The sequence below is a fragment of the Gymnogyps californianus genome, chromosome 5 (assembly GCF_018139145.2).
Source record: "Gymnogyps californianus isolate 813 chromosome 5, ASM1813914v2, whole genome shotgun sequence".
Classification (NCBI taxonomy): Eukaryota; Metazoa; Chordata; class Aves; order Accipitriformes; family Cathartidae; genus Gymnogyps; species Gymnogyps californianus.
Genome location: NC_059475.1, coordinates 1,274,445 through 1,297,444, shown reverse-complemented (window position 1 = coordinate 1,297,444; position 23,000 = coordinate 1,274,445). Strand labels below are relative to the sequence as shown.

Sequence of the window (23,000 nt, the reverse complement as noted above, 5' to 3'; positions counted from 1 at the left end):
CCCCATTCAGCAGTGCAAATGCTTTGTACACACAAGTTAGTCCCCTGGCTTTTCCGAAACTGGCTTGGAAGTTTAAATATGGTAATTAAGCTTCACTTGCCGAGCTAAAAGCACTTGCATTTTGCTCGTCTTGTGTAGCAGATCTCCCTGTGTGGAATTTGTCCCAAGCAAAGAGCTCACACAAGCCATGGGCAAATGTTAGTCCTCTGTGCTGAGGTGCGATCCATGCGATACCTGGGATTCGGCCAGGTCCCCTGCCCTGGGTAATTCAACAGGCAGCACAGCTGCACCAGAGAGCTTCTGCACTGCAAAGCTGCCCGGTCTGCAAGACGACTCCAAACCTGGCAGCTGGCTCTACATCAGCCTTTCAATCCCCTCATGTTACCTTCCCCCCAAAATTACCCAAATCAGCCCTCATGGTAGTGAATATTGGCATTGCTGACTGTAAGAAGGGATTTTTTTTGCTACTTGCCTCTGTCCTGTACTGTGGCTTTGCTAGATTACCCTCGTTTTCCTCCCTCCCTCCACCTGTCCTATAAACCCAGCCTACTGCTCTGCCCACTACCAGCCTGATTTCCATGCTGTCCTCCCCTCTTGCGCTGCCTTATGTGTGCACTTGGGCTGGGAGCAGCTCAGGTAAGGTGGTAACATCCCAGACATGACTGCACTTGTGTGCTTTCCCATCCCAGCTCTAACTGTGTCCTGAAGCGCGTAGCGATCCAAGCCTTGCGCTTGGCACTGGTATTTACAAAGAGTTTGTGTAATCGAGCTGTGCCTGCGGGCTTTGGACTGCTCCTGGGGCTCTGTGTGAGGGGAATGCTGGGCAGGGCAGGGAGGCAGCTGCAGAAAGGAGAAGTGTGTCGCATCCAAATGGTGCGTGTGCCCCCGCCCCCCCCCGCCCCCCCCCCCCCCCCCAGCAGTGGGTGAAGGCCACTCCAGAAATCCAGGTAACTTATTTATCTCCACTCTGATCAGCAGCCAGTGAGAGCAGGCACTGCTCTCTGTGGACAGGGAGAACTTGCATCGGCCAGCAGAGGGGACTGCAAGGCAGGAGAAGCTGGGAGCCTTGCCTGCTCAGAGCAGCCAGGCTGTTTTCTGTGCAGTTGTCCCTGTGGGAGTGACAGCACAGCCAGGCCATGTGTTCAGGTGACAACAGGGGAAGGGGGAAAAAAAAATCAGGAAGGAAAAGGAAATGGTCCTGTTTCACCTTGTTCCCCCTGCTGCCTTCCTGGTGAGGAGAAGGGAAGGAGAACATGCCTGACTAGGAAAGCGGCTGAAGCTTTTCCCTGTCATAACCAACTTTCTCCAGGAGAGAAAGGCAGGAGATTTTTGGATGGGCAAGTTATAGGCCTGACCAATGCATCTGTCCTGCAGCTAGTCCAAGGGCCTGCTGCCAGGAGGCTTATCAGGCCAGGTCCCAGCTCTTTCTCTTTTCCCTGGAATATCGATGGCCCACCCACCAGCATGACCCTCTCCCCTTACCTCCCCTACTCAATAGCATTAGGGTAAATAACACATTGCTGCTGAATCAGCTGTGGGTCAGCTGAAGAGCCACGGAGCAGATTAACCCTTCTGGCAGGGAGACCCAGGTACTGCAGGTAGAGCAGATGCATTACATGCGTTTGCTGTGGGGCTGGGGGCAACAGTGCGGCAACCTCAGCAACAGTCCTGCTGGGCATTTAGTGTTTGTGTGGATGGCAGCAGTGGAAACTCCTGCTTGACTTTGATGTACAAATCCTGCAGCCTGGTTTCAAAGCAAGAGCTGGAAAAATGGGGTGCGTTTAAAGCAAGCCACAAATTGGGATGTGAAATTTGAAGAGGCTCTGTGTTGTCTCTAGTACAAGGATGAGTTTTGCCTGGTTTTTTCTGCCTCTGATCCCTTGTCTTCGTGCCTTCTCCCAGTGATCAGATATAACCTTTTCAGGGTTCAGGTGGTTTCTTTCTGGTGCTGACTCTGCTACAGCATTGCCGTATCAGGGGTCAGGGTCCAGCATGGCACAAAAGGACAGTCTTTGTCCCAGAAGACTAGCAAGTAAGAGCTGCAAAATGCAAGAAGAGAAGGAGAAAGGGCTGGGGGAAAATCTGTCTGTTCCCAGTAGCAGTCTCGGCTCATGAGCTGATTAAATAACCCAATGGATAGCATCCACAATCAGCATGTGCCTCAGAGGGCAACGGAGGAGGATGAGAGAGTTGTTTGGGAAGGAAGTCCTTTCTACCTGTAAAAGCCCAGGGAAATGCAAAGCGGGAAGCAGACTAAGAGGCAGCAAAGCTGACCCTGCTCCAGCACCAGGGAGGGAACCAGCACTGTCCTGCAGTGGAAATAGGCTATGAAGGGACCTCGGAGAGGCTGTGAACGTTGGGGTCTGATACAGACCAGATGGACCGGGGGGGGATGCGTGTACTCGGAGCACGGAGCCTTGGCCAGTCGTGTTGAAGCACAGGCAAGAACGGTTGTTGCAGTCGGCTCCAGACAAGGTGGATGCAGGGGGAAAGGCTCAGATTTAAAGCACTGGTAGCCCTGACAGGCAGAAGGGGCTGAGTCTTTAAACATGATGGTCAATGGTGGGAATTAGGGGTGGAGAGGATTTGTGGAGACCAATTTGTTATTAAGGTGGTTGTTGAATAATTCACAAAGACTGGAAAGAGCAGAGAAGGGGATAAGCACTGCAGAGTGTAAGACCCAGTCCTGTGTTCATAAAGCAAAGGTATTGGGTGAGGCACTGTCTAAATAAAACTCGTGGCAGGTATTTGAGCTGAAAGCTGAGGTTAGCCATGCAATCAGATATGAAAAACATGCTCAGGTATATGTTACTGTAATTGTACGATAGTGCATGAAAAGGTATTCGCAAAGTCAATATTATCTGTGCGGAGGTGACAAACCCTCTGCTTTCTGAGCAGTGAAGAGAATTGGTTTATACCTGATGACGAGTATTCTTATCTGTTCTATTATTTTAACTGCCAGGTTTACAATCTTCATAAATTCCTTTGTTGTTTACTGTTAAGTAAGTTAATTTTCATGGAGGGGAAAGCTACTTGGGTCTAACTCAGATTCATTAGAATATTTTTTTCTTTTCCATTTACTTTAGATACTGGTAGAGGGAGAGGAGCTTGCTACTGTCTTTAATTTATCTCAGTAAAAACCCTTTTCATCCAGATGGATATTCAAATATAGTAGCTTTTGTAAGAATGGGCAATGACTCTGTCCACTATTAAACTTTGATCAGCTTATAGATTACTTCAAAGAGTGTAAAATGCCTCTTGTGAGGAAACCTTTTCCTACCTCGCTGTCTGCCACTGAAATCCTGTTTGCCTTGGTCAAAGTTCAAGGTAGAGACTCACAAATGGGTGGCATATGGCATAATTAATGAAGAATTTATGCACGTGTCACTGTTTAAAGTCCCTTCTCTGCTTCCATGAGTGACTTTATTTGGTAGGAGTCACTGATGGGGATGGTTGGCAGGGCCACTGTTGGGGCAGCTGGCCATCGAGTTAGTTTCTCTAATGGAAACCAGGGCCTCTTTCCAAACAAGCATTTTTAAAAGTCTAAATTTAATTTTAAGCAACTGAACAGGCTCTTTTATTTCTAACCATGTACTTAAGCTCTCTGCTGGACTGGGGTCTTAAACCAGAGAAGAGAGGGCCCCATCTACTAAATATGAACCTCGTAAAGTGTTTTCCTTTCTCGCCTTGCCTGATTTTCAGTGATGAATGGCCCAGCTGGCCTCAGACGGGCACCTCCGTTCCCGTGGTGGCCTGCACCGGCGTGTTGCATTACAGGAATTGCAGGGCCCAGGATGCCCAGGCTGGCTCCTCGTTTTTAAGTGGATGTCTGTGACGCTGGGAGATGAATTTGGCTTAATGCCTGTCATGGCTGAAGGGTTTTGAATTACTTGAGAGGACGCAGTAGCTGAGGGAGAGCTGAAAGATGATAGTCAACGTGGTCTCTGTTTGGGCAGATGAGTTCCTGTAACCACCATGGGAACCTTGCTTTTAACCTGTCTGTCCATGCTGATCAAGAAGGGTTTGAAGCACAGGGTGACGAGAGGGACAACAGCTCCCACTACTCTCCAAATGCAGAGGAGGGAGAGAGGACAACAGCTTCTCCATTTCCTGTTTCTTTCTACAGAATTTCCCTTGTCTTTTTAACATCTTTTTTTCCCCCATTCTCCTCTCCCCAGTTACTCAACGCTTTAATTTGCTGAATCTTGATTATTCAGAAAGGAAATATATTTTTGATAAATGATGGTTTCATATGCCATTTTCAATTTAAATTTAAAGTAGAAGAGGTCCATATGTAATTAAACCAACTTCACATTCTTTAATGATCATTTTTGTCCTCCTCATCAACCATTTCCCATCTGCAGGCTGTAATGACAGAAAGTGTCCGGCTGAATGACTGATTAGTGCTGGCTCCACAGCAAGTCCCTGAGACAGTGACCTGCCAAGCACATGTCAGACTTCATAGCAAGAGGATAGAGTTTCTGACCTCAAAACGTCCCCAGACACTGGTCCTAGATGTAGCCCAGCAAGGGAAAGGGGACAAGCCAGGAACTTCCAGGCCTTTGGTGTAGGTCAGCACACTGGACGTGAAGGAGCAGTAACCGGTCTCTCTTTCTCTCCCCATCCCCAAAGCAGTCTGTCTAATGTGGGTGTCTCTCCCGCTCTTCAGTTCAAAGAAATGTGCGGGATCCAAGGGAGGGACAGTTAAATGGTCAGGGATGACCTGTGTCACGCAACGTGGGAGAAGCCATCGAAGTCTGGACCCGGCTTTGTTACAGGATTTGAGCATGATTCAGAGTTGCGCCATGGAAAGCTGTTTGTAGCCTTGTGGGAGGATCTGTGAGCTATACTAGAGTCAATTTGCTTAGACTCTCAAATACTGCCATACCATAATGGAACAACTGCTGCTCTCTGAAGCAAGGAGTTGGAGAGGAGCAGCAGAGAAATAAAAGACGGCAGGAGAGCTGGTATTGATTTTAGACAGAGCAGGCAATGTGTGAGAGGAGAGAAAGGAGAGGGATCCAGTCCAGCCTGAAACCTCTGACTCATAGGAAGGAGTGGGGTCAGTCTTGGGAGAGGAATTGTCTCGGGACTTGTGCTGCTCTCATAGTCCTTTAGTTTATCTCCTCAAAGTGTCTATGGTGAAGAAATTCCTGTGCTCCACCTATGTATGCTCTTTACTTTCCTGCCCTTTTGTGCTCGAAGGAATCAGATGAGAAGCCCCAACGACCCCAGCTTCAGTAGTATGTTACATGTGACTGAGAGGACTTGTGTGGTCTCAGCCCCTGGGTCCAGGCTGGCAGGACCACAGTGACCCACAGCTCAAGGAGTGAAACTACAGCGCATGGCAAAGTCTGAAAGTGTGTCCTACAGTCCAGGAGCTAGAAATAATGGACCCAGCGGGGTGGGAAGCTCAGGAGGCAAGTTTATCTACAGGCATTGGGGAGCCAGGAACTGCAGAAAAGAAATACACGGTTTCAAGCAGCTTTGCTGCTTGCCTCTCCCAGGGTGTGAGGAGTGACACTTGTTTATTTTAAGAAGGTTCCCAACTCCTCTTTGGCCTGATGAAGGTCCAGGACAAACGAAACACATTGCATTACCAGCATCTATCACTGACATTGGCCTTTCAGCCCCTTAACGTTTCATTGCATACTCACCTGTACGTGGTACTGTGAAGTCTCATGCATAATGACATTGGAGTTGGAGTATTTTTTCCTTTGTTCTGCAAAAAAAAAAAAAAGAAAGCAAGCCTTCATTGTAGTGGCTGTTTATTGGTATATCAGGGTCTGAGAATTATAGCTCTCATGATGGGGTGCTACCGTCTTTCTCATAGTCTCTGAGCTTCCAGCTTCCATCAGGGTATTGGGAATAATAAGATATTAATGATATTAACTTCTGTAACAAGGATTGGCAAATCGGGTGTGTAGGGTACACATTCAAGTTCTATCTCTTAATGCTGCTGATAATTTGATTCCTGGAGGTCAGCTCCATTTGTGGAGGAAATTAAACCTAGTGTAAAGGAAAGCCCCAGACAATGAATGATTAGGGAAGCTCTTGGAAGAGGGCTGGGGAGGTGAGGAGTGGCTTGAGAAGGCTATGACATGCATGTGGCAAGAAGAAAAAAAAATCCAACCACAACCCACCAGTTTGGACCTAACAGCCCTTTGAATCATCCTCCAGAAGAAACCCTCTGCACTACTGTGACGCTTTTAGTTTGCTTTCTTGCATTGCCAGGCAAGCCGCAGTAAAGGGCTGTAGTTACAGATAGGAAGGGCTGTAGGGATCAAGGCCAGCCAGTCAGAACCTGAGTTTCTTGTACAATATTTTTATGAGGCAACAAGTCTTCATTACTTCCTGCATTTCTTGCTGGAAAGCGGCAGTAAAGAGCAATTGGGGAAAAATTGCTTGGAATTTCATGAGGCTATTGAATATAATCCTATAAGAATTTATCATGCCAGCTCTTACTCGCTGTTTAATTGGTACTTTTCCAGGGATTCCTTATAAATACTTTGCTTGAATAGCAGAGGAGTAACTATCCAGGCCCAGAGTGATCTGGGAGCATCCAAACTGAAAACATCTTCCTCACCAGCAGAGGACATCCTCTGATCTCTGGTTTGCTTAGAAAAGGCAATGGCAGTTTTGTATGTTTTCACCCTTCTTAAAGCTTGTCTTAGAATATCCTGTCCTCTGTAGCAACAGTCACAACCAAGGGGATTTCATAACACGGCAAACATTAGGGCTCCTCGTGTTTTGAAATAGTATATATTAAACTTAGTTTATTTGTGGTTTACTTCAAAGCTCTCTTTAATGTCTTCTTGGAGATGTTGGCTTCTCTCTTGTTTTCCCCTTTTCTTTGAACGTGGACCATGTGGTCTCATTTAACAAATTTCACATTAAAGAGGCTGGCACCTAGAAAATGAATATCCTCGTAGGAACTCGTTTGGTCAGTTTCCAAATTTATATTAAAAAAAAAAAAAGGGATCTTTTGGCGAAGTGGTGCAAGACCTAGGTAAAACTTTCCAAAATGTTCCCTTAGTTTATATTTTTAGTAGCATGTCATATTTTAATTGACAAACACTTCCCAAAGACTTACAAGAAACACTGGTAGTATTTTTGATTGCTAAAAATTGAAGCTCTCCTTGTAATCAAAAGACCATGACTTTTTTTTTTAATAATAAAAAAGATGGAAAACTGAAGATAAGTCTATTTCAAAGTGCAGACAGTGAAATGAAGTAAAAATAAAGCAGAGCAAGGGCAGGGCACTAACTGGAAGGGGCTGGAGGTGGTAAGGAGCTCTGGGAAGGAGCAGGGTCTGCTGGAGTAGTGACCATCCTGTGATGCCCCTGGAAGGCCTCTGCCCCCGTGGACGGGCTACGGGCAACCAGGGCTCTGTCTGGCCACTCTTTTAGGGGATAATTTGAGAAAGAGGATAGCAGCCTAATGAAGGTGCTGGTGATGTAGCTCCTCCCTAGGGACACTGTGGTTTGTTTGACTTTTCCTTTTGCTGTCCTCTGAAACTGCGAGTGTTTTGCATCCTTTCAGTTTGTTCAGCAGGATAAATACCTGCCTATGCACTGAGTTCTCCTCTGGCTTGCTTCTGTGCAAATCCTTTCCCTTCTGGGTAAATGAGCACAGCTCAAGGGGTTAAAGGAGCTCCAAGCAGTAGTTCTGGCTTTACCACTGCTAGTGTCTTGCCTCTTTTTTTCCTCTGTCCCTTGTGGAAAACAGAGAAGCAACTATTTCCTATCTGCTGCTGCTACTATTGTACTATTGAAGTTACTATCCCATTTGTTTCCCTCCATGAAGTGGCCTCTCAGTGCCCAATATGGCCAGACATGATCTCCTTCAGCGTAGCCTTCCTGCTCTTAGTTGTGAGGCACAAGTTGCTTTGCAGACAGAGAAGCCGCCAAGCCCCAGCCCCGAGGGGTGAGCAACGTGGGCTCACTTAGAGAAGTCAACCAGGTTCTCCCTGCACCCTGGCCACCTCCAGCAGAGACAGGAGCAGGCTCTTGCCTGACGGGTGTGCATTGCCACGGAAGAAGGAAGAGTGATGAGTGTGGGTGGTAGGAGCAGGGACAAAGGGGGAGCGGAAGGGAACAGCACCTGGTCTCCGCTCCGCGTTTGTGTTGTTTGCACATTTGTTAACAGACTCTTTACAAGCATGTCTTATCGTGGTTGCTGTGGGAGTGACAGTGGGGGGACTCCCAAGCTGCTGGTCAGGGAGAGAAGCAGAGGTGTGTGCGGAGGAAGAGGGAAGGGTGCATGGTGCACGCACCTGCCCACCCTGTGGGTCTCCTACCTTGGGTCTCTGTGTGGGAAGAGGTCCAGCAAGTGGGACAGAGGGGTAGAGGGCACAACAGGGCACCCACAGAAGGGAAAGCTGTCATGGTCAACGCAAGTAGTGACTGAAGCAGTGCTGCTCTGACAGCCTTTTCCTTCTCTTCTGACTATATCCCAGCAAAAATGGTCTCTGACACTTCACCCCAAGAAAGTGCAGTCCCTTTGTTACTCCCAAACCATGGAGTTGTTTTCTACAAGATCTACCAAGTCTGTCCTCTACCTCTTCTCCAAAGCTACAGGAATCACTGAGACTCCTGCAAATGGACATCTCCAGCAGCTGCCTGCTCCTGCTGCTGGCTGCTCCACACTAGTTCAGATCATGCATCCTGTCCGTCCCTTTCCCTGAGCTCGCTTGAGTGAACTTGTCCCATAAACAGTTGGGGCAGGCAGAGGGGTCAGTGGACTGCAGCAATGGGACAGAGAAATGAGGGCCAGGTTTGGAAAGGATGGCAGTTCCTGAAGCTGGTGATAGTGATGGAGAAGGTGCGACACTGAATTACAGCCTGAGTGTTGGCTGGGGGGTAATCTGCCAACTCCGACGCATGTTCTCCTTTAAGCCTTGCGTGCAGGAGAGTGCTAGCAAGGAGAAAATGCAGCAAACAGAGCAGAAAACAAGCCTCAAAGCACCGGTTTGGAGCTTTAGCTTAGTCCTGGGGCCCTCCTTGTATTCACTTCTCACCTGAATAGCTGTTATCTAAACCTCCTGCCAGCAGATCCTGTGCAAAGGAAGGAGAAGCTGGCCTGAATCTGCTGCTTTCCCAGAGAGTTGACAGGAGTGAAAATATCTTATAGGCATGTGCCCCTCGGCACTGATTGCCAGGATTTTTGCAAACGTCCTTCCTCACAAGTGTGTGTGCCCCTGCATGTAACATGCAGCTTCATGCCTAGATTTTTCCTGCCTAGAACAGGATAGGATTTCCAGCCAGCCCATCTAGCCCCTGGAATGCTCCTGTTCCAGCTTAATTCGATTTAGCTCGCACCTAGTGGGAATTTGGGGTTTCTTTGCCTGTCCTAAAATCAGAGTGCTGGTGGGGAGGGTGGTTAAAAACTGGTTATGGTTGAACAAGCTCAAACCTCTCAGGTATATTAGACTGCCTGTCTTTCGCACTGTTTTCTTGCTAAGTGTCTGTCGGGTGCTCTCGCTGCCATGACCTGCCCTGGTTTGGGGCTGCGAAATGCTGGTCACGCACAAGGGGCGGTGGAGTTGGGATCAGGGCCTGGGACACATGCAGTTTTGCAGCGTGCTTTTGCTTTGGGTTCCACCTTGGTAGTGTGAACCTTTTCCCCAGACTCCCCTTGGATCTCTGTTACGCTTTTATTTCTACTTGGCTCCTATGGAAGGAGCATAAGCATGTTCCTGAGCTCAGCTCGGGCTCAGTGGGCATTGCCAGCAGGTGTCTCTCCAGAACAAGCACTGGCTCGAAGGGCTGCTTTCCTTGGGATTTAGCTTGGGGTTTTCACCTTTCTCCTTGGCCAGCAGAGAAGAGCTTTTAAATTGAGCTCTTCTTGGTACTACTCTGAGGACACAGGGCTGAGCACTGGTAGCAAACCTGTCTACGGCTGCAGGAGCATGCTAAACTTGCAAAGATAGCCCAGAGACAAGGAACGTGAAAAGAGATGATGCTGCTCTTGTTCGGAGCCTGGCAAGGGTCGATAGAAGCTGATTTCTAATGCTTTTTAACACTTCTCTAACACTCTTTAAGCCTGAGGTGTACCATCAGCTTGGCAGGACACCTGAGTACTTTGTACCTTGTATTCTGTGCCTGTGACTGAAAACGCAGCAGTGTGCTTTGCCTCTGTGGCTAATTCCTGGTAGCCCTGAAGCGGCTGCTGTTCACAAGTAGAAATGATTTATTGGTGGGCATGCTGGCAGAGGCGTTAACAGAGACTGCAGGTCTCTGAGCCGGTGCCTTTTACACCGCCAGCACTGACTCAGAGGTGGAGCAAGGATGGTTCAGGGGGAAGGACCTCAGACACCCAGCACAGCTCCCTGCTCAGCCATTAGCTTCCAGAGTGACCTTGAGTAAATTAATTAATATTTCAGCACAGCCACTTCCCACCTTAGGCTCGCATTGAAGGGTCAATGGCATTTTCTGTTTGCTGGGTGTTTTAATTGCAGTCTGCCCTACTTCAAATGTGGGGCAAGGTCTGGAAGAGGGCACACGGCAACACACACCGCAGGGATTCATGTCTGATGTGAGTAACATTTTTTTTTTTTTTTTCCCCTTGGTAACCTCAATTTCCTCACCAAGCATTTCTCATGTAAATAGATGACACTAATGGAAATGAGAACACCGTGTCTGTGTGGGATAGAGACAAATTTGGATTTTAAGACAACCTGTCCCCCCCTTTTTAAAAGGGAGTGGAAAAGGCTGAAGTGGTTGGTCTGGAAACAAAGGGGTTTTACATTAGGACAAGCAAATGTCTCCAGCCCGAAAGGAAGGGTGCAGAGCCGTGTCAAGAGCTGGTAGTCCCTGAGGAAGGGAAGGTATACCAGGCAGATGGGTTTCCAGAGGGAGGCTAGCATAGGTCTGCGTTTCTGGTAGAACAGCCTACCAGACTGTAGGCTGGCTTTCTGGGAGGCGAACCAGACTGGCTTTCTGGTAGGAGAACAGCCCACAGAGCTGTAGCAATGGTCAGGACTGTGGCTGGTTGCCTACAGACTTTCTGGGGTCCCCTCCGATGCCTTTGCCCCATCTTCCAAGCTCAAAGAAGCTGCACATGTCATGGTCAGGGGAGATCTCAGCATGCAACTCTGAGAAAATGTTTGGAGAAGACCTGGGAAATTTTGGGGACCTGTTGAAACCTCAGAGCTCTGCATAGCCTGACTTCCCATCACCTGCACTTGGGGGTAAGCTGACTCAGAGGGCAAAGGCCCCTTTAGCCATTTGCAGCCTTTTCCAGACAGAAGCAAGCCCCGGGGCAGGGAGAAAATGCAGATGTTCCCCCTCCCTCTGTTGATTCTCCCTGGGGGAATTTCTGCATTACCTTTAAGAGTCGCAGAACTAGAACAAAGTGCCTCTATTTTGTCTCAGGATGCCATTCAGGTGATGTCTCAGAAGCTGCCCAGGGCGAGAAAGGGGGTGTTCCTGCATATTCTCTTTCCTGTCCCTTTCTTTAAGACGTCTGCTTGTTCATTCTCCTGAAATCCTTTCTGTCTTGTTGGCTTCTACCTGGGCCCCACACCCATGGAAAGTTTTATTTTTGTGTTGCCTCCTGGCATCCACAAATATAACCGCAAGGCCTGAAAACAGCCAGGCTTTCCGGGGACAGCAGGGTGCCAAAACACTGAAATCTCCTCCTTTCCTGGCGCTTAGTTGTGATTTAAACAGAGGAAGAATTAAAGATCCAGGCTGCAAATCACAAAATAGTCAGTCTTAGGCTACATCTATCTGAGAAGCATGGGTGCTTTTAAAAAAAAAAAAAAAAAAAAAAAAAAAGAGGGTTTTTTTGTTTGTTTACTTCAAAGCAACGTGGTGAAATACTGCAGACCTTTCCATGGATGCATCGTTATTTGGCTTAGCTTAAATCTGGCTCTGGTTGTGCTGGGCTGATCCGAATATGCCACGCACAGAATGATGCCTGCAGGGAGATCTGTGGCTGTTTGACTCTACAGATCAAGGGGGATCCTTTACGTTCAACAGGTGAACTCCCTTGGCCAGAAAAGACTTCAGAAGACAGGTTGCTTGTCCTGGGTGGCTGCCATGCTGCCCTTCTGCACAGCCCTGTCCTCTGTCTGCTTAATTTTGTATGAATGAACGCTGGCACGTTAGCAGCAGTAGCTAATTTCCTCCTGGTTTATCTGACACCTCTCCTACTAGGACACTTTGCATTTCTACAGCATCTTGCAATGGAGAACACCCGAGCACCGGTGTTATCCAACCCATACCCTGGCCCCAGGAGGCGGAGAATTTGCATAATCCCCATGTGATAAATAAGCATTACAGGAATATAGTGATGATTTTCCCAAAATGAGATGGCAGCTGCTGTCAAAGCTTAGACACCAATCTGCACCTCTGTTTAAATGAATTTTCTTCTGCTGTGACCTTTAGAGGCTGTAGCGGTGGAGGACTCTTTGGATATAAAGGGCAAGGAGAGCTCCAGGGCTGTGGCACTACTACAGCAAACATCTGAAGGCAATAAAAGCTGGCATGAGCCCACAGTGACCACCACTGTACTTTCTCCCTTCTGTCTGCCAAGAGCACCAAAGAGATGGGAAAACAATATAGCTTTGTCCCTTGCTTTTGGTGTCTGGCAACAAAAAAAACTCATAGCACAGGGATCCTGTCTCATCTGGAGGGAGGTGGCTGGTGCAATCGACTGCTGTGGCCTAAAGAGCAACGATGGGTAACTCAGTCGTGCCGTTGCTGAGCCCAAACACTTGTTGTACGAATGGCATGGGAGATCCAGAAAGTTTTGAATTACTTGAGCGTGTATGCCACATGGGCATGCACACACTCTGGTAAATTATCTCATCTCTTGCCTCTAAAGATTTGGCCCAGTGAGCCCTAAGACACCCCTTTCACGGAAGAAAACCCTATAAATGGTTCTTTAACTGAATTCAGTTCAGTTTGTTCAGTCCTTTCCTAACCAGCTAGCTTTAACCTTGCCTTGTACCCAGAGGTGTGGGGAAACTGCAAAGCTGAAAATTCTCTAAAGAATTTTATCTATTGCCAATATCTTACGGATAAACAGTGCTGTGGGAATGATGTTTCCCACTGGCACCAGCAGCCACATGAGGAAATGGAAAAAGCTCAGACCACTGCAGAGTAGCAAGGTGGATTTTACCCAAGGACTCAAAACAGTGCTGGGCTGAAATCCCAGTGACGAGGCTAAAACCTTGGCTGGAAGGGAAAGCGTCCTGTTTGGCTTTATGTTAAGGAGTGGAAAGGATGAAAGAGAGTAATAAATGAGGGGGGAAAAAAAAAAGCAGGATCGATGCATATCCTGGAGGGCCGGGGTTATCAGCTTGGTCCAGGAAGCCAAACCACATCTTTTGTGCCAAATTCCCTCCCCATTTCCATGCAACACCCTTTTTTGCAGGGAGCTGGGACACGGCTGTGAACACTCCCTTCAGCCTGGCAGATTGTGTGCACAAGAGATTGGCTAGTGGGATAAATTCTGCCTGCTGGGACCAGCTTAGAGGTGAAATAACTTGGTTAAAGTGTCTAGGGATGTAGAGCAGAGCAAAGATGTTCAGAAGTGGGCTTGTCTCTCTTCATGCATGGCCTCTGCCAAGCCAGTGGGGCAGAGCATCCCCAATACAATGTACCGGTGGGAGAAAGGGTGGTCGTAGGGGTAAGATACCCAACGGGGCACCTGGGCTTGGGCCCTGCCTCTGCTGCCAGCTTCCGAAAATGGCCTGTGAATATTCATGGGGGGAACATCAGCCTAGGGAGGAGGGAAACAGGCTCCTCTGGGGTTCAGGTTATCTGACCCTGAAGCAGATAGCCAAAAGATGTTAGCTGAGCAGTGTGCCAAAAGCACCTATGGTTGCCGACTGCTGGGGTACAGCTGTATGACCGTACAGCTCCGTGCAGAAGATGCTTGTGCCTCTGCATATGGGGTAAACGGGCAGAATGGGGTGTGCTCCCACCACGCTCTGCTTTCCCCAGATTGTTAGTGGGTCATAGCAGTTTTTTCTGCTCTTTTTGCATTTTCTTAAGTGCCTGCGAGAGGGCAGAATGGCCTCGGGACTGCCGTGACGCTATGTGTTCCTGGTGTTTTGGGGGAATTTGAGCCCTTTTTTCCTGCTGCTGGCAGGGGGAGTGCCTGTGGTGCTATGCAGAGCTGCACAGGAGTTACAGGCTGCTACAGGCAGGATCCCAAAGCTCAGTCCCAAGATACCATTTCTTTCTGTCCATTTACATTCTAAACTGCTCTAAAAAACTGTACGCGGGGCCAAAGTCAGTTGTGGTGTAAACAGGTGCCTCTGTAACAAATGCAACCAGTTACAGCAGAGCTGTGAAGGCCCCAGCCTCCCCTCCATGCACATCCTTCTCTGATTAATTAGCGAGTCTTATCACACAGGATCCTCCCTGATCCTCCCCTTCTCTCCCTGTATTTGTTTTCAGTCGTTGCTGGGCAGGAGGCACAGCAGAAAACTGGGGGGGGATGGACAAGTCATATGTGAAGCAGTCTGCAAGGAACCAAATGTGTATCGGATTAGGTTTGTTTTCATTGGCAGTACTAGACCAAGGTCCTCTCCTTGATTCCCCGCATCACACTAGCGACCTCCCTGGCCTCCATGTCCATTAGAACAGCCTAAGAAAAGTCCTGGCTGTTGCCTTCTGGAGCTTGCCAATTCTTTATATTATCTATACATTACCTAGCAGTGCACATGCTGTTTATAGTAACCTGCCAGTGTAGCATGAGCTAGTCTTTGTGCCAAACCAACAGGTCAGGACACAGCCCTCCAGAGGAGAAACAGCAGCAAATGCCTCTGTATGCTAATGGCAATGATGCAAATTTGCCAGGCCTGTGTTATGAAGCAGCCTTATGAAATAGCATCCATTCCCAGGATCTGAGCACAGGGCCACAACTGATCTGGCAGTCTGACTGCGCATCTGCAGTAGCGCAGCTCTGCCGATCCAACAGGTTCCTGCTTCCTCGCCAAGTGGGAGGATGCTCCAGGTTCTGCAGGGTTAGTCAAGGATCTGGTTTTGGGCACTGCACAGACCTGCTGCATCTGAGCTCCCGACAGGGAGGCATCTGCAGGTCCGTACCTTGCTTCTGCTGTTGCACAGGCTTCCCTGCTCGGGGGTCCCCATGGCTGGCCAGCGTGGGGAGAGCTCCATTTTGGAAGCATCTCTGCAGCTTCTTATGAAGCATCAAGCTCCCTGGTTTTACTGTTAGCGCCACGGTACTTTCTGAACTGCCAGAGCTTGTCTGTGTCGGTGGCTGTGATGCTGGAATCTTTGCATGGGGCAGCTGTCACTCATGGCTGGCATGCGAGTACATGATCTCGAAGCTCTTGAAGTGAATGAAAAGGCTCTCATTGAGGTTGGGGGCAGCCAGAGGTATGAATGGTCTGTGGCAGCAGGGAGCCGCTTTACTGATAGCGTGTCAGCAGCTGCTAGTAGGTGTCACGAGGCTGAATTCCTACTCGGCATGCTTAATATTTGCCACTAGCTCAGACGCAAGCGCTCACATTCCTGTTTTATTAGCTGAAGACACAACCCACTCTAGAAGAGCAAATAAAAACCTGACCCACCTCCTGGGTTGTGCAAGGACTGAGTACATCAAGAAACACTGTGTGTTTGTGTCTGGCATGCCAGGGAGCGCAAGGCGGTATGTACAGTAGCATACTGTCTGCTGGGCAGGCACCCAGGGGCCATTCAGCAGAAGATAATCAGGGTATTGAGGAGCTGCAGGGGAAGCTCCTGGGTAAAGGTGTTCCTTTTTTCCTTTACAACCAGAGCTGGAAGAAATACGCCAAATTATTTTTCACCAAACGATCCGAAGTGGTGTTTTCTGAACTTCCCATAGCTGGTAATGACACTTTTTGAATGTCAGAATACATTTAGTAAGATTGGGGGAACCTTGATTTAGTTAAACAAACTGATGAATTTGCTTCACTTGAGGACCAAAAAAAACTCATAATGAAAAGTTGTCATTATTAACTAACACAGCTTTTGTCCCCAAAGTACTTGGGCATATCCAACAACCCATTTCCGTTTACGAAAATGTTCCTCTGAATAAGCTCTGAGCAGTTACTCCAAGCCTGCTGAGCGCAAGTTCTCTCCTTGTGTGAAATCACAAAGAAAAAGGGCCACTGGAGATGCCGAGCAGGCACTGTGGCGTCGGATGTGGCAGATCCCTCTCTGCAGTCCCCCGTCACTAACCGCCATCCCAAAGCCTCTGCAATGCAGACACGAGGGCAGGTCAGAGCGGTTGCAAGGCAGCTGTACGGCCAGGGCTAAGCCCAGCCAACTCTGATTTCCAGTGAGCAGCACCCAGAGCAGAGCCTGCTCCTCCCAGTAGCTCCAGTCAGAGCTGAACTGAGCCTACATGTTCCCCATCTTACCCACCACTGGGTTTTGATCTGCAGGAACCAACAGGAATGCTGGCTCCCTATTTTTCTTCCAGCCCTGTTTCCAGTTGGAGTATTAAATGTCCAAGGCTTTGAATAAAAGGGTCACCCACAACCCAGGTGCAACCAGGGCAGCATCGGAGGGGAGCCTGGGTAATCAGAAGCTGGAATCTCGAGTGGGAAAGGGGACGTGAAGAAAGAAGCTGAAATGGCACCGAGGGAGCAGTGGGGGAGGACAAGGGAGTTATTGAAGACTGGCAGCAGAGGATATGTGGAAATAACGTCTTGGGCCCTGCTCTGCCTCGGATCTGTAATCAGCACTGCCCAGGGCTTTCTTGCGGTGGGCTGGGGAAGCAAACAGCAACAACACGTAGGAAAAACTGCACTGCCTTTCACCCCGCCTACTGCAGGAGCACTTTGGCTCTCTGTTACTGTCCCGTTGCACTGGGCAAATGCATCCAGGGACAGGCCCTCCTCTGAGCAGCTTTCAGTCTGTCCTGGCAAAGGGCAGGAGCAGGGGAAAGCAATGCCCAAGGGTGAAATGTGTTGGCCATGGTCGTGCAGCTGGTTGGAGACAGACACAGCTGTGTGTCCATCTGCCCTGTCTAGTGCTCTGGAGGTCTTGGGTGAGCAGAGTAGGTCCCTTGGGAGGAGCGGTATGTACAGGAAACACTGGACCTGGGAGATCCCTGTTAGGTCGGTACTGCTGTGGTCAGCACCAGTTCCCTCAGTCCCCCTGTCATTTCCCAAATGGGAATCTGCAGGGCAGTCCGAGGGAAGTGGTTACTCCTCTCTATGACAAGGAGTCTTGATCTTTGCTGGATCTCAGACTTTACTCTCCTGTGGGATGATAGCTTTAAAGGAAACGGCTACTCAGTTAGTTGGGTGTGAGTGAAGTTGCTTTATCCAGAATTGCAGCCTCACTGCCTTACTAATGGCAACGCAGGCCTGCTTCAGGGCACGGGCTGACATCTCATCTGAGTCAGACGTGCTTAAAACCAAACCCCTGGCCTTCCCGCTGAGTTACTGAACCTCAGAAATCGTCTCAATGAATGCCAGTGCCTTCCGTTTTTAGCTTTTGCTAAAAGACACAGAGGATGTATCTGAGGGACACAATGGTGGGTGGCACCATTCAGATGCTGTCCAGATCCCCTTGGGTTTAGGCATGTGCATGGTCCTCTTGACCCAACTGTGTAGCTGAGCAAGCTCGGTTTCTAGCCACCACTCCTGCCAGGGTTGTATCTTGCAGACAATACCAGTGTGTGTTAAATCCGTACACAAACCCTCTTCTAGAGGGTTGTGGGGAAGGAACAGCACCTCAGTGCTCCCATTGATAACTGTGTGACTGCCACATGGCCTCCAGCTGAAATAATTAACAAGCTCATGGTTTGGGCAGGCAATAACTAACAGTAAATAATGACCCTTTTGTTGGTCATCATGCCGAGCCATCAATAGTAAATGCACATTTACAATGGAGCTTTAGGGAAACCAAGACTGTCTCGAGTCAATGTTTCTGTCTTTCTGCTTTTGGGGTGATTCTGGAGTTGGCACAACTCTTGCCTGTGATGGGTATCTCACAGCAGCGACCCCAAGGCCCTGCTTCACGCTGTGCTCACCCAGGGTGCGAGTGAGGGTGCAGGAGAGCTGGCAGCAAGGAATGACAGTCTGGGGGCTGGCGAGTCTCATCTCGGAGACCTCCCCACATGGCTGGGGGCTGGAGGCCCCTTGGGAGACAAGGGAGGTCTGTGGAGACTCCCAGGAGTTGGTTTGTGACCATTAAACATAACTCACTCCTTCGCCATCAGTGTATTCTGCCTAGCCAGGGCCAGCATCCTCTGCCAAGCCTCCGCCGGTGGCTCCTGGGTGCAGCCGGCACTGGTGGAGTGTCCTCTCCCCGCGGCTCCCCAGGCAGATGATACCTGTCCAAGGCCACACTGGCCAGGCGGGAATGGCTCTTCTCTTTGTGTTAGCACCCCGTGTTCTGTTACAGCGCTGAAGCCTTTCTTGGGTTACGGGGGGTGTGCAGTGTCAAGTGATCGCGCCTCGCAGGCTGCTGCTGTTCAGCACTGTGTTTCTCCAGCCTAACTCATGCTACAGGCAGTTTCTCTTGCTCCAAAATCCCCTTTCCAGCCCTGTACCCCAAGAAGTTTTGCTCTTTCCCAGAAATGAGCGTTTCAAGGACGGGGTGGGCAGGTTGGAGCCAACTGGCTGGGTCTCACAGGTTTAGATGTGAGACGAGTGCTGCTCTCCTGCCAGGCTGGTGTCTCACACCTCTGCGGTGCCCCTCCATGTCCCACCCCTCTGCTCTGCGGCCCTGCTGGGGGGCTAGCCTGGTTTTGGATCTGCTGGGCACTTCTGTGCCCCAGCACTTGAAGCGAGAGGCAAAGACACCCAAGGAGTTGGCCAGGGGTGCTGGAAAGTGGCTGAGCACTGCAGGGACAGACATGGTAGCCAAATAGAAATGGGCTGCTCTGAACACTGCTGCAGAGCCATTTCCTTCCTACAGCCCCATGAGAAATCCACTGTAATTGTTAAACTGCCCTCAACTCTATGCAGCTTCTCATGGTTACACTGCCTAATCCGTCACGAGAGACAGTGCTGTCTGATCAACCATGAAAGCAGCTTAGATGAACGCCTGCAGAAGTCCACCTGGGTGTCACCACAGAAAGGGGTGGCAGAAGCCTGCTGTGGGAAGCACTATGCAGAAACACTTCCTTCCAGCCCTTCCCTTGGCTTCTGCCGGAGCCACACTGGTTTCCCCCCCCACAGGCTTTCATCTAGGTTCAGAACAGATGCCAGTAAGCGGAGAAGCAGCTTAATTTATTTATGGTATGCATTAACATTTATTCAGCTGGTTGCTGTGCATTGAGTAAGGTGGCAACTTGATAGGTGCCAGCCATTCCCCCTGCTGCTAGTGGAGCTGGGGCTCACTCTGTGCAGGCAGCCACAGACTCTTCCAGAATGTGGAGCTGAGCAAATGTGATGCCATTTTGCTAAGAGGGGAGGAAAGGATGAGTATCCTGCTCCCATGACAGCCAGGATACTCCACCGAGGACAGCTGAGCACCTAGAAAGGGTATCCAACTCTGATCAACTCTGGTAGGGATAGAGCCGGGGGAAGATATCTCAGGGCTTTAAGCCAATTTCTTTGCAGAATCCCCTGGTGACTTTGGTTATCTCTCTGCATCCCTCTGTGCTCACCACAGTGAAGAAGACACAGTGGCATGCCGCGTACTCGATGATCAAGGCAATTACAGCAGGCTAAGGGTGACACCAGAGCAGCCACCTTCCCCACCCATCACCAGCTGCGAAGCTGTGTCCTGTGTGGACCTATGTGGCCCTGTGAGTTTCACAGTCTTTGAACCCCTCAGAGCAGATCCCCCACCTCTGTCATCCAGTTGGCTTTCTGTGCACAGCCTGGAGCTGCAGCTCTGCTTCAGCTTCACCACTATGCTTTTAAATATCACTCTCCAGGGTCTCACCTGAGGTGGCTTTAATACTGCCAGTAAGTCCCTGTTGATGCTGGGGACACCTTGGCCCTCAGATAGCAGTCGTGTCCCTGCAGTTGGCACTCCTGTCATGTTAGGCCAGTAATGAAGGCTCAGGCTGGGTTAGCGTTTAGAGCCCAAGTACCTGCGCTAATGGTTCAGTACATGCCCTCCTTCCTCCCATACCTGCTTTGTGGTGAGAGGCACTCTGTTGTAGAAAAAACATCTTAAGAAAGCTAAAACCAAGGCCTCGTTCACCTAGGAATAATATTTAGACATCTGTATGCATTGGAGCATCTGTGTACGTTACCCAGCGAGCTTTAAATGCAGCAGATGTCTATGTGCTGTGAATTTGGGAGTTGTTGCACTCATTTCTTTGGAGGCCTGGCAGCGTACACAGGCTGAGGGTCCAGCCTGATTACACTGGAGAAAAATGGAAATATGAAAAGTCTTGTAAGCTGCAAACGTCCCTTAGCAGCATCGTAATCATATAATCAAGGCCAGCTCAGCTTGATGTGATTTGTTTCATTATGAAATATAATTCTCCCTGGAATTTTAGTTCTTGCCTGCCCTCCACCCCGAAATGTGCCAGCTCACAGCAGAAATTAATGTTGGGGGAGGGAGGATTGAAATGCAAAGGGGACCCAGACATTTAAATATTGGTTTAACACATGCTGAGTGTCCTTTGATAAAGGCATGCTGAATTAGCGGGGCGGGTTTCAAGTCCTGCCAAGCAAAAACCCTGTGGATGTACTTGTGCAGTGCTGGGCTGAGCCGGCCCACAGCCACTGATCTATACAGTAAATGACTGCAGACCTCATACTGTGCTTCAGAGGTGGCAGGGAAATAACGGGCAGCTGATTTACTCCTCTTGAGGATTTGGCCCATGGACTTATGGTCCTCATTTAAGGTTTGCTGGAACTTAGTCAGAGAGGTCCCATCTCTGGTGAAATTTACTTTTGGGGTGTGTCCATGCAAAAAAATTTAAAAGATGTAACTTGGTGTTGAAAATGACTTATTTGAGAAACTGTGTTTGTTTTAAAGGCAGTTTGTCAGCCTTTCCCTTTGCTAGCTTTTGCGGTGGAGGCATTGCAGGGTGGTCCCTGCTCGCCGCGCTGAGGCACAGTCAGCCTTGCGCGCACAATTAGATCCTACCCTGAAACCCTGACAATTCAGAGCCCTGGGCTGCCTCTGCCCGTGGGTGCGAACCTTGATTATGATGCTGCTAAGGGATGGGTCCAACACAGTTGTCAGCTCTCGGTTTCATTTTTACACGTCTCTGTACAGATCACTATTTACCTTGCACCTATAATCTTTGTGCCCCTAATCAGATCTGCAGGAGCTTTCAGTGCACAGCAAAAGAAACAATGCCCTTAGAGGCAGGAGGAGCTCGTCTGAACTAGCAGTCCTGTGTGCAAAGTGGAGCAGCACCCAAACATTTCCACGCCTCATCCTCTTGCTTCTTTCTAGGCTTATCATGTGTCCTTTCATCTCCAGACAAGTAACTGACACAGTTCAAACCCCTACTTGGCACCTGCCCATCATGCAGCATCCAGGCCACAAATAGCCCCGGCCAGTAACACCAAATTTCTGTACTACCTTTATTCCTATGTTTCACTTCTTTGCAGCTAATCGAAGTTAACAATGACTTTGTTTAACACTTCATCCACAGTACAGCCCCTGCCTTCCCACCAGCAACTACTTCTCCCCAGGCAAGATAGGTCACTTGTGGGACACTGCTCCAGGCCACTCCACGCTGCTAAACCTCCAGCCAAGACTGTTCAGTAACCAAAGTCACTTCCCAGAGACAAATAAACGCCCTCACCTCGTAGCTGCAAAGGGAGATTTCTGATCAAATATAAGCTCTCCAACAAGGGGCACACACAGCCTGTTCATACCCAATGAAAGCATCAACCAGGCAAATCGACAGCTCTCAGGTGGGAGAGTTTGCAGGCTGGGACTCCCCGAAAGCTGCTAGTGTTTCCTCAGACAAACCCCCATGTTCTTATCCAGGGAGTGACTGAGGGAGGTGACTTCTCCACATGACTTTCTGCTTGTTCTGCCTACCCCACAGGCCAAGTCTTCAGCCGGGATACGTTAAGAGAGCTGCTAAGATCAGGAATAACTGTTACTGATACCTAAATGTTCTCTACTGCTCTTCAACCAGTGACTCACTGGCTCTTCTGGAGCCGGAGTGGTTTATAAACAAGCTGCCTATCAGGCTCTGCACCCATCCTACCAATTCCCTCTACCTCCAAAGAGCCAAAGGGCACTGGAGTTTTCATGGTTCACTGAGTAGTTAAAAGAGGATAATCATTAACCTGCTGAGGACAGTCTTTCTTTTGTTAGGCCCTTTATCAGGTTATCTTGCTAACATAACTGGAGAGGATCTGGGTGACGGGTGGGGGTGAGGGAAAGCAATGTTCTGAGTAGCTTGCCTGTTCTCACAAAATCATAGCTGTCCCCAGCATGGGAGGCAGTGGCACAGAGGTAAGGTGCATTTTTGCTGCCACGTCAGGCCAGGCTGTTGCATATGGAGGTCTGGATTCACATGGCTTTGACTGAGTCCCAGCCTAAAACTCCCCAACAGCCGTGTCCGGATCTCCAGAGGTGCTTTTGCTATAGGAAACCTTTGATGTGTTTGTGGGCACGACTTACCGTACAGGTCCTTTGCGCTTAGCTTGGAGGCTCCATCCGCTCTGCCCATGCTGCCACTGTAAAAGAAAGAAGGTACACATAAACCATCAGCTCCTGGATCTTTTTGACATCTGCTTTCACACTGCAGCTCACACGATAATCAGCACAGCAGCTCTGTGGCTGTCCCGACAGGGACCAGCCCTGTCCTCCTCATCACATCCATCAGACGTGGTGCGACTCCAAATTACCGGGCAAAATATTTGCTTGCCTGACCATGCTGGCGGCTCCCTCTGCAACCCTAGCTGTTATCCACACCGCAGGCACATGTCACTAAACCCAGCAGCTGGAAACAGGAGACAGAGGAGCCCATCTAGGCCTGTCCCCACTAGAGTTACCTTCACACGCAGTGTCCCCTGGAAGGACATTGCTTCTGGAGGGGCTGGACAGTGGCTCCCAGGGAGCAATCAGTGGGTTTGTCATTGGGAGCAGCGCAGGTAAATGGAG

At 49.3% G+C, this 23,000-nt stretch overlaps 1 protein-coding gene across 1 annotated transcript in view; it reads right to left on the bottom strand.

Annotated features, from left to right (window-relative positions):
• The window catches only part of EPS8L2 (EPS8 like 2), a 68,697-nt gene that overhangs the window by 22,595 nt on the left and 23,102 nt on the right, over positions 1 to 23,000 (bottom strand). Inside the window, exons 3-4 of the mRNA XM_050897959.1 lie at positions 22,518 to 22,573; positions 5,658 to 5,722 (exon numbers count right to left, since the gene is read on the bottom strand). Of these exons, the coding sequence (XP_050753916.1) occupies positions 5,658 to 5,722; positions 22,518 to 22,573 (121 nt within the window). The remainder of the gene's footprint in view (positions 1 to 5,657; positions 5,723 to 22,517; positions 22,574 to 23,000) is intronic.